Source organism: Mus pahari, chromosome 14, assembly GCF_900095145.1.
Source record: "Mus pahari chromosome 14, PAHARI_EIJ_v1.1, whole genome shotgun sequence".
NCBI lineage: Eukaryota > Metazoa > Chordata > Mammalia > Rodentia > Muridae > Mus > Mus pahari.
The window spans coordinates 37,588,880-37,600,129 of NC_034603.1; the positions used below are offsets into that span (position 1 = coordinate 37,588,880).

The following is an 11,250-nucleotide window of genomic DNA, read 5'->3' on the forward strand; positions in this document are numbered from 1 at the left end:
TCTTTCTTTCTTTCTTTCTTTCTTTCGATTTTTCGAGACAGGGTTTCTCTGTATAGCCCTGGCTGTCCTGGAACTCACTTTGTAGACCAGGCTGGCCTGGAACTCAGAAATCCTCCTGCCTCTGCCTACCGAGTGCTGGGATTAAAGGCATGACACCACGCCTGGCAAAATTATATTTTCTTATTTAAAATTTTTTAGAGGTTTTATTTAATGTGTTTTTTTGAGACAGGGTTTCTCTGTGTAGCCCTGGCTGTCCTGGAACTCAAAAATCCTCCCACCTCTGCCTCCCAAGTGCTGGGATGGAAGGCATGCACCACCACCGCCTAGTTACAATCTCATTTCTACCTCTTTTATTTCCTACTTTTACTTGACTTAGACATACATACAGTAGACTTCTCGGAAAGTAGAAGACTCCAATTCATACTTCCTCGATAAGCACTGCACTATGATCACTTTGTATGAACATGTTTGTTTCACATAGGACAGGCAATCCCTCATTTTTAATGTTGCTAGGATACAATGCCACTGCTATACATAGTAGCCTTGTCCTGGGTCTAGTTTGGAGACAGCAAAGCAGGTACTTCTTGTAGTTAAGTCTCAAACCTGGGACAAAAGCCTGAAGTGCCTAGTTAAGATACCAAGAGATATGGAGAGAAATGGGCTATTCTTAGTAACCCAAGATGCCAATAAACAAAAGAGTAAAAATCAAGGCTAAGGAGAAGTGCAACACTCACAATGGCTTGGTTGAACTTGGACTCTATCTCCCCAAGCAGCCAGTCAAAGGCCTCTCCACTCAGCCGAAACTCCTCAGCCATGCGGCGAGAGCAGAGTGTGGACCTTAGGTGGATGTTGAAGAGCAATGTGGCATTCTCCTGTGCCTGCCGACTTAGTGGGTCATCTCCATTCACGATTACCAACTTCTTGCTCAATTCTTTGACTCCTGGGGCCCATGGAGAGGCAAAGAGATGGTTAGACCAAGCCATAGCAGAGTCTAATCCTCCAGTCAAGTCCTGACACAACAAAGCAGGCACTACTTACAAAAGCTGAGTTGCTTGACTCAACATATCAAAGCAAACCTGGTCTCTAGGTTCTCCCAGCATCCCTCAGTCCATACCTGTTACAAGGTATGGCTGGCTCTTTCCTATGTAACCCTGACATTTTGGGTACCACACTCCTTTGGTACTGTTAGCCTTGTGACTGCTGAACTTGACTCCCCTCTCTCCCTTCTCCTTACACGGTTCAGGGTCATGACCACCGGACTTACCTAGATGTATCTGCTTTTGGCTATACTCTCCCTTGATCTACAGTAACCTTTCTCCTCCATTATACCTAGGTCTCCTCCATTATACCCAGGTCTCTTCCATTATACCTAGGTTTTCCTTTTTTTACTTGCTTACCCTCTACCACTTTGATGGGATGCAGGTCAGAGGGAAGGCGAGGGTTGATGTGGAAGATTTTCTGAGCATTCCAGATCATCCGCAAAAGGTTACAAGGGAGGACCACCTGAGGGAGCAGGAATTAATGAGAGGATTATCCAATAGGATGACAGTTTAACAGAAGGACCCTTAGACTAGAGTCCAGCATTTCACATTTCTCCCCCCCCACCCCCACCCCGAGACAAGGTTTCTCTGTGCAGTCCTGGCTGTCCTGGAACACACTCTGTAGACCAGGCCAGCCTCGAACTCAGAAATCTGCCTGCCTCTGCCTCCCGAGTGCTGGGATTAAAGGCGTGTGCCACCACACCCGGTGCATTTCACATTTCTATGCACCTTGCTGTCACCAGTTGGGAAGATGACCCTGAGCACCTCCCGATCTTCACGCATCCGTTCAAATTCCCGTTCCAGCTCATTCTGTATGTGGGCATTGCTCAGCACATCCTTTACCAGATCCTCCTGAAGAGTGCGCCGCAGGGCCCTCTCATTGGTATAATCAAAACGGAACCTAGGGGACAAGGGGGTGAAATCAGAACAAATGGGCTCTGTGTTTTCACTCCCCTAAGGCATACTGTGAGGTTTCCAAATGGAAACAGACCACTAGGAACAGAGACAGCTAATGGGACCTAGGCTTGTACCTATCTGTTCCTCTATGTTCTTTTTTACCACCATAGGGATAGATTTCAAATCTGCCTCTATATCCACTCTCTTCCCATGCAGCATCTATTTCAAATAGGTGGAGAAATGTTGGTGCTAAAAGTCATGTCTGCTGCAAACTGTATTAGGTCACCTTCTAAAGGGAGTCTTGTAACTTAGGCAAGGCACTAAGTCCCAGGGGTGCAAGTCATTTGTTTTCCTGCTTTCTTACTTCTTCTCAAAAGCTTTATTAGAAGGTTTAAGTGTAGCCAGATTCTGGAACTCGACGCTCTCCCCTGCCAGGCCGTCCTCTCCATAGCGCAGCTGTACCACCTGGTTGATGGAGTTCCTCACAGTTGCATCGTATTTCACCATCACTGACTCCATGGACTTTATCAGCCTTCGCTGAATATACCCTGGGAAAGGGAATTAATTGAAAGACCCGAGGCAAGAGCATGACAAAGCTCAAAATGCAGAGACCAAAATTCACCTTTAGATAGAGAATCCCCATTCCCATCTCCACAAAAGCTCAGAAAAGGCCTCACCAGTCTCAGCAGTCTTAACAGCTGTGTCAATGAGACCTTCTCGTCCTCCCATGGCATGGAAGAAGAACTCAGTGGGTGTGAGACCAGCCAAGTATGAATTTTCTACAAAGCCTCGGCTCTCAGGACCATAATCATCCTTGATAAAGTGAGGAAGGGTCCGATGCTTAAATCCAAATGGGATCCGCTTGCCCTCTACATTCTGCTGCCCGACAACAGCAATGACCTGGGGGTGGGGGGGAAAGACTGCATGATTTCCCCTTGCATTAAAAGTATGAATTTATGACAGAAATAGTGTATGCCTAAAACCTGAAGTTGGAAAGAGGAGGCAGAAAGATACTAAGTGGGCTGGAGAGATGACTCAGAGGTTAATTAAGAGCACTAACTGTTCTTCCAGAGGTCCTGAGTTCAAATCCCAGCAACCACATGGTGGCTCACAACCATCTGTAATGAGATCTGACACCCTCTTCTGGTGTATCTGAAGACAGCTACAGTGTACTTAGATATAATAATAAATAAAAATCTAAAAAAAAAAAAAAAAAGAAAGATACTAAGTTCACACTCAACCTGGGCTACACAACAAAACCATGTTTTGTTTTTGTTTTTTTAAAAATAGTTCGTTTACATGTGAGTGAATCTTGTTTCAAGCCACGACACTGCAGCAGTGGTGGTGGTTGGTGGTGGTGAGAATTCCCTACTATTTTTTTCCATCTTCCCTCACACCAAAACATGTATACAACATCCTCCTTACAAACTCTAGTGTAGGCCACATATCTGGAAAAATGAAGCATCTTGCCTGGGAGATGTTGATCTTGGAACCCTTGGCTCCAGATACCACCATAGACTTGAAGTTGTTATATTCAGAGAGGGATTTCTGTGCAGAGGAGCCAGTTTTGTCTCGAGCATCATTGAGAATACGATTCACTTGATTCTCAAATGTCTGACGCAATGTGTTTCCTGGGGTGGGTTCTAGCTCATTGTTATGAGCCTTCTCAATGACCTGGAGACAGAGTTTTCATTAACATATTGGAGTCACTATTCCCCTTTCTCTCTAAACCCTTATATCTATTTTGCTCTTGCAGAGTTTTAAGTTCAAATCCCTAAGAAGCTGTTCTCTGCCCAGCCTTCCCTCACCTCTATTACATCTTGTTTAGCTTTCTTAATAGTGTTCTGAATGTCCTGGTAAGTCTTGGAATCTGCAATTGAGTCCCCAATACCAATGGTATGACCTAGGGAGAAACAAAAAAATACATTAACAACAATCATTTTGACTCCTAGGCAATCTAGGAGGACAGTGTGAACAAGTAAAGGATAAATAGTAAGGTAAAGAAGATTCAGGTATGATTTGGAAGCTGGCTATACTGACCCTCAATGAGAAGCCAGTTGTTAATGACAGTCTGAATGTTGGAGTAGAAGAGGCGGGTGATGTCATGCCCCATCTCTAGGTAGGAGATATGGACCAGCGAGCCTGCTGAGGTGCCCAGGGACTTCTTACAAAGGATGCCCATGATAAGCTCCCCATTCTCCACTACAACCTGTGGACAAACACTCATTTAGATTTTTGTTCTCATTCCCATGTTCAAATCTTGTATATACTCAGAAGCAAAGCCTTACTTTGGTGTCCCCAGGAGAGATGTGCTTGTAAGGGCCGCTATCTTCGTCATCAGGATGGGTGCTGTGGGTACGGATACAATTGATGTGACCAGGTATGATGAGGGAGAAGATCTGCTTGCCTGTCCATAGGGGCCGGGGCTTGAGGATAGCTGGCTGTGGGACCTTCCCGTCCCACGTGGACAGAAACATTAAGAGGTTCATGACTTCACCCTGAGAGGTAAACAGCAAGAAAAGAATATAAATGGGGAGGAAGAGCTGACTGAGTTCACCATCTTAGGAATATCTGGAAGGTAGCCCTGCCTAACAAAGTAAGCCAGATTTTGGAAGAATACGTTAGAAGTGTCATCTTTCAAATTTTTAGTTAAATACAGAATATTATAATAGTAAGATCTTATTTTTCTTTTAATAATTAGAAAATAAAAAATATAGAAGTGATAGATAATACATAAAATTAAAGAAAAAACACTGTAGCTCTCTTTCCCTGGCTCTTTCATACTTAGACCCTTTTGCCCACCCAAAACCAGTTTCCATTCGGATCACATACCCGCTCCAGGAAGACATCTCTCTTAGTGAATTTGCGTACTGCCGTGAGTGTGTCTTGCACAATACCCATGACAGGTCGATTGCTTTGGGGGGTGACAATCATTCGAGGCACCATGGCTAACTCTTGGATCTCTGCCCGAGTCTCCAGAGACTGTGGCAGGTGCAAATTCATCTCATCTCCATCAAAGTCTGCATTGTATGGAGTTGTCACACTGTAGCCAAACAGAGAAAGTCAAGAGTTGGGACTACTTCTTCAGTGACATAATGGAATTGCCTGGCCTGTTCCCATCTCAGTCTGATTCCCTCAGGTAGAGAACTAACCTAAGATTCAACCGAAAAGTAGACCAGGGGAGGATTCGGACCCGATGCCCCATCATGGACATTTTGTGCAAAGTTGGCTGACGATTGAAGATAACAATGTCCCCATCACACATGTGCCGTTCCACCTAGAGAGGTGAAGTAGAGAGAAGGGTTGAGTGAAGAAGGCACACTATAAGAATGAAATGACAGTGGACCCAGTCTTTTGTGACTGGAGATGATATTGCGATGCTTTTTCACTGTTATTTCACCTTCAAACATCCCCTTTGCACGGCCCCAGTCCAACATCAGATTACTACTAATAATAAAATGTAGCAATCACAAACATCCATGAAGCTCTCTCCCCTGCCACACACATGCTGACACAGGCTTATGCAGCCTCACTTTGACATCAGAGGCTGGCAGCACAACTGGTTAAGCAGAACCCTTTAAAACAGAAGGCACCCATGGCAATAGTGGTGTACACTAGGGAACTAAGGCAAGAGGGACATGCATGGCCAGGCGTGGTGGTGCACGCCTTTAATCCCAGCCCTTGGGAGGCAGAGGCAGGTGGATTTCTGAGTTCGAGGCCAGTCTGGTCTACAGAGTGAGTTCCAGGACAGCCAGGGCTACGCAGAGAAACCCTGTCTCAAAACAACAACAACAACAAAAACCAAACCAAACCAAACCAAACCCCACGTATTTGAAGTCCACTATTTTTAGGTTAGCCTGGGGTATAGGATGAAAACCTGTCTCAGAAAAAACCCCCACAACACTCTGACTGCCACAGTCCTAAAATAACCAGCCCCCATTCTACAGGAGGCTTCCAGCTCTGGTGACTAAGAATGGCCATGGCCTATTACATGCCTTATAGCCAGTCTGCAGATGAAGGTCACTGGGCTTAGGATGGAAACGCAAGTCAATTCGATCGCCATTGTCGCGGATGATGTACTTGGCTCCTGGATACTGGCTGTTTCCCCTGCGTACTAATTCCTGAAGTCTAGGAAGGAACAAAGTATGAAATAAGCAAAATACTCTCCAAAAACCATGCATTCCCACCTTTATCTCAAACCCCAAGTGGATGCCAAACTCAAACTTCAGGGTCTTCCTGCTTCATTCCAAGTGTCTCTTCCAGAAGAGGAAGGCACGCATCTGAGAACAAGTGCTCCACCCCCTACCTTGGCCACTATGGACAAGGTTTATGGACTAAAGCACACCTGTCAATGTTGAAGGGTGTGACAATCTCTGCAAAGGTCATGTTGGCAGCAATGGATCGGGGCACACCCACTTGGTCAATGGATAGGTTAGGGTCAGGGGTGATGACAGTGCGGGCTGAGAAGTCCACTCGCTTGCCCATTAGATTCCCTCGAACCCGTCCTTCTTTGCCCTTCAACCGTTGCTTCAGGGACTTGAGGGGACGGCCAGACTTCTGCATGGCCTATAAGAAAACACAGGAAGGGGCACTCAGGTAGTCAGCACTGGGCTCTCCTCCAGAGTTCTGCTGCCTCATGCTGGCCCCCACTCTGGCTCCAATCCATAAGGGCAGGAGTGTGCAGACGTACACGGGGTAAGCCAGGCAGTTCATTGTCCACCATGGTGGCCACATGGAACTGGAGAAGTTTTACATCTTCTGCTATGACATGGGCAGCTGCACCATTCTGCTCGTTCCGCCGCAGCTGATTGTTTATCTTCACAATGTCAGCCAGTTTGTGAGTCAGATCATCCTGAAGTAAAGAGTCAGTAGCGTCACGGTCAGGCCAGCACTGACGAGTGTGCTCAGCACACATGTGCCAAGGACACAGTCAAACTCCCTTCACCCTACCCTGGGAAACCCTGGGAAATGTGTAGGGTATCTTTAAAGGTTACATAACTATCAAGTAGCAAAATATCTTCAAACTCCTATCAGTCCACCTGGCCCTTTACACATGCTACACCTAAGTGTATTTAAAAGAAAGCATCCTCTAATCACATGCTCCTTCCCCAGATACCCAGCGAAGATTCTCAGAGCAGCTTACCTGGTTTCGAGCAGAACCCTGCATCACCACAGCAGGTCGCACAGAGAGAGGAGGCACAGGCAACACTGTGACAATCATCCACTCAGGCCGGGCATATCGAGGCTCCATGCCCAGCACAAAACACTCCTCATCTGAGATGCGTTTGAAGATTTCATGCACTCGTTCTGGACTCAGCAAGATCTTTTTCTCCTGAGAGTCCTCATTAACATGCTTCCATTCAGCATACAACTCTAGGCCAGAGCGCCGGATCCGGGGTTGATACCGCCCACAGCCGCCATGGCCCTTCCAGGAAGAGAACCATTAGAACCTAGCACAGGGCCATTCCTGCCACACTACAAAATATATTCCACAGCTGTGTGTGATTTCACCAAATTTTCTACAGCCACTTTCCCACAAGTCCCTGTCACCTTCTCTTTGGTCAGATCCTCATCACCCTCAGGCTGCTCCACACCAAACTTGTTGTCCATCTCCTCTCCACCTTCACAGATGTTTTTGCCCTTGCAAAGGTCATAGACATGCGTAAGCCGTTTCTTTGGCTGCCCCTTAGATTTGGCCAGGATGTCCTTAATCTTCGGGTTATTCTGGGGGAAAAACAGAGCAGGGTCAATTGGAGCTGTTCCCTGGCCCTGCCCCAGCTAGCAACCACCCTCCCAGACTAGGGACCAATGCCCTGCTCACAGAATCTACAAGCAGTTTGGAGCAGAAGAAGCAGACACAGCGCAGAACTTTCATTGTCTTCACCAGGAAGCCCACATGAAACACAGGCTTGGCCAGTTCGATGTGGCCAAAGTGGCCAGGACACTCGGTCATGTTTCCTATGGAAAGACATACCAAACACTTTCTTCAAAGTTCCCACTGACTCTAAAGGCTCTTCGTTTCTGAGGCAGGGTTTCTGTGTAGTTAGTTCTAGTATCTTGGAACTCTGTCTGCAACTAGGCTGGCTTAGAACTCAGATATTCGCCTCCCTTTGCTTCCAAGTGCTAGGATCAAAGGCATAAACCACCACCACTAGGCTAAGAGACTAGTTTAGGTATCCATCCTTAGGAATTCCTCTAATCCCAGCACTTACCTGCACATGTTTGGCAGCGGCCAGTCCGCTCAATCACCCCCTGCCGTGGATCCATTAGTCCCCCAAGTTTGGGGCGACCTCCCTCGGTTGTCTCTGGGTATTTGATACCACCCTCTGTCACGGACATCCGCTTCTGCAGAAAAGAAAAGCCAGTACCAACTAAGTAGGATTCCTAGTGTGCAGAGCTGAAGAGTTCTGTAATAAGGCCTAAGAAAATTCCAAATAAGACTGGAGAAATGCCTCAGTGGTTAAAAGCAATATTTGCTCTTCCAGAGGTCCTGAGTTCAAATCCCAGCAACCACATGGTGGCTCACAACCATCTCTAACGGGATCCGATACCCTCTTCTGTGTGTCTAAAGACAGATATAGTGTACTCGTATAAATAAATCCTAAAAAAAAAAAAAAAAAAAAAATTCCAAACCACTTGTTTAACCTAAGGTAGGAAATGGGAATGTTAGCATAGTTAAAACTCTAGAATACTAAACTTAAGTAACACATCCCAAGTATGTTTCAGTCAGCCACTGTGTATGCATGAGGGGTAGAGGGCGAGTTGGCATGTATTCAAACAGAATATGAGCCTTGGCTCTATACCTGCTTTTAGTATTTTGAGACAAGTCTTGCTATGTGGCTTATGCTGGCCTCAAACTCAAAACTCTCCAGCTTCTTTCTTTCAAAAGCTAGGGTTACACAAACACCACCTAGCCTCTAGCCAGTACTGGAATTCCAAATATCCCTCTGAGTTAAATTCTATGTCACAGTCTGGAGCAATGGCTCAGAGCACTGACTGCTCTTCCAGAAGTCCTGAGTTCAAATCCCAGCAATCACATGGTGGCTCAGAACCATATGTAAAGAGATCTAATACCCTCTTCTGGTGTCTGCAGACAGCTACAGTGTAATTACATATAATAAATAAATAAATCTTAAAAAAAAAATTAAAAAATTCTATGTCAATATGACATCAGTAAGATTTAACATAAAAAGAGATGGAAAGAGGTTGAATGCGGAGTCAAAACCAAAATACTATTTTTTTCTTCTCCCAAGCTGAAATCAGGCCAATGACTATCGGAGTCCCTGGAGAATCTCTCTGTACCTGCAATGTGTCTGAGAGCTAAAGTGTGCTGTCAAGACTTATCTACCATCTCTTAACTTCAGCTCCTGAGAGGGAACAGGCACTTGGAGACTTAGTCTCCTCTCTTAACCCTATCTTTGCCATTTATTCCTTCTTCTTAGGACCTAAACTGCTGGAGCACTTTCTTTTTTTCTTCTTCTTCTTTTGGTTTTTCGAGACAGGGTTTTCTCTGTATAGTCCTGGCTGTTCTGGAACTCACTTTGTAGTAGACCAGCTGGCCTCGAACTCAGAAATCCACCTGCCTCTGCCTCCCAAGTGCTGGGATTAAAGGCGTGCGACACCACACCCGGCTATGGAGCACTTTCATATCCAGGTGAAACTTTATTGTAAGTAAGGAAAGGACACAGGTTGGCAGATCAAAAATGAATAGCTGAAGTCCCAAGAAAGATGGAGCCAGGACTCAATGGGTAGAATCAGTGATGAGAACTAGAGGAGCTCAGAAGATAAGGTTCTACTTTCTGTTCATTTGAGTATATAGGGGAGGAGGATGTAGACCTGGGTCAAACCCAGGGCCTCAAGCACATTAAGATGGTCAAGGCAATCTTGAGTATCTTCTCATACAATGAAAGGTAGACTTTCAAATTAGTCAGGCTTTGCTCCACTAGCTTCTAGAGGTATACAGCTCAATTGAACTCAGGACCTCTGGAAGAACAGTTAGTGCTCTTAATTAACCTCTGAGTCACCTCTCCAGTCCTCATTCTTTAAGACAGGCTGGCTTTGGACTCCCTATGTAACCTATGATCTCAAACAAGTTGAAAAGGGTTCTAAAAACCCAAAACTGGTTGCATGTGGTGGCACACACCATTAGTTCCAGCACTCAGGAGGCAGAGGCAGGCAGAACTTTTTGAGTTCTGTGTCAGTTAGAGCTTAGGGCTAGTTGTGCCTAAACAAAACAATACCAGCCTCAACACCACACAAATAGATAAATTCAATCAAGATGGTATGACTCAGGAGACAGGCCTTGGGTGGGGCTAAATTATTAGGCCCACCCCAGGACATTCTTGGTGTGTGTGTTGTGTGTGTCAGAGGTTAGCTGTCCTTTTGTGTGTTACCCCAGGTCACAGGAAAATACACAAATAACAATTAAAAAACAAAACAAAACAAAACAAAACGGCCTGCTCTACAAAGCTCATTAATTCTTCATTCTCTTTTATCTGCCACATGAGGTCCTGGTCCTATATCCTTGATCTTCAACAACTCACTTTACAGCTTTATTCTCTTACCTTATATACTTCTACTACAGCAAGTTATCTCAAAATTCCTTCAGTCTTACCCTGTTATACACAGTCTGAGTAAACTCATTCATTTCTAAGACTCAGCTCAGATGTCCTTTCCAATTCCTCTTTTTATTTTTATTTCTTTTTAGCTTTGAGGGAATACTGTCCATCAATCATGGAAGCAAAGGCACAGTGGCAAGAGTGTGAAGTGGCTGGTCACTCAGTGTCTGCAGTCAAGAAGTGCCAGATGCAGAAGTCTTACCTCACCCTGTTAGCCTTATCTCCAGTCTCTAGTCTTACCCATACTAGGAAAGTTCTGATAAGCACAACTTTAACTATTTGTTAAACTTTAACTGTATGTTATTCCCACTTGACTATAATCCTTGAGGCACAGAACATGATACGTGTACACACACACACACACACACACACACACACTCTCTCTCTCTCTCTCTCTCTCTCAGTGGCTAGTATACACACCAGCAAATGGTTAAATATACTGGAGGACTGTAGGAAATCAGACCCTTATTAGATTGTAATTAACTTTAAGACAAAGATAATCTCATTCATTAGTGTAACTACCCACTTCAAAGAGTACATGAATGACTGAGGACATAGTTTGGTGGTGTTTAGCACGTGTGTAAGTTTAATGCCAGGTCTCTCCTGCCCCCAGACAGACACAGACACCACAATACTAACTTTCCTAGCTCCGCACCCCAACTCGAATCATTTCATATAACAGCATTTTTTTCTTT

General features: G+C 45.1%; 1 protein-coding gene across 1 annotated transcript in view; it reads right to left on the bottom strand.

Annotated features, from left to right (window-relative positions):
* Polr2a (RNA polymerase II subunit A) overlaps nucleotides 1–11,250 on the bottom strand; it is a 26,067-nt gene that overhangs the window by 8,701 nt on the left and 6,116 nt on the right. The window contains exons 2-19 of the mRNA XM_021214062.2: nucleotides 8,150–8,282; nucleotides 7,759–7,895; nucleotides 7,488–7,661; nucleotides 7,081–7,362; nucleotides 6,628–6,789; nucleotides 6,283–6,503; nucleotides 5,933–6,065; nucleotides 5,090–5,214; nucleotides 4,770–4,980; nucleotides 4,226–4,435; nucleotides 3,978–4,146; nucleotides 3,746–3,840; nucleotides 3,408–3,611; nucleotides 2,615–2,837; nucleotides 2,302–2,485; nucleotides 1,770–1,941; nucleotides 1,398–1,503; nucleotides 735–940 (exon numbers count right to left, since the gene is read on the bottom strand). Coding sequence (XP_021069721.1) covers nucleotides 735–940; nucleotides 1,398–1,503; nucleotides 1,770–1,941; nucleotides 2,302–2,485; nucleotides 2,615–2,837; nucleotides 3,408–3,611; nucleotides 3,746–3,840; nucleotides 3,978–4,146; nucleotides 4,226–4,435; nucleotides 4,770–4,980; nucleotides 5,090–5,214; nucleotides 5,933–6,065; nucleotides 6,283–6,503; nucleotides 6,628–6,789; nucleotides 7,081–7,362; nucleotides 7,488–7,661; nucleotides 7,759–7,895; nucleotides 8,150–8,282 — 3,147 coding nt within the window. The remainder of the gene's footprint in view (nucleotides 1–734; nucleotides 941–1,397; nucleotides 1,504–1,769; nucleotides 1,942–2,301; nucleotides 2,486–2,614; nucleotides 2,838–3,407; nucleotides 3,612–3,745; nucleotides 3,841–3,977; nucleotides 4,147–4,225; nucleotides 4,436–4,769; nucleotides 4,981–5,089; nucleotides 5,215–5,932; nucleotides 6,066–6,282; nucleotides 6,504–6,627; nucleotides 6,790–7,080; nucleotides 7,363–7,487; nucleotides 7,662–7,758; nucleotides 7,896–8,149; nucleotides 8,283–11,250) is intronic.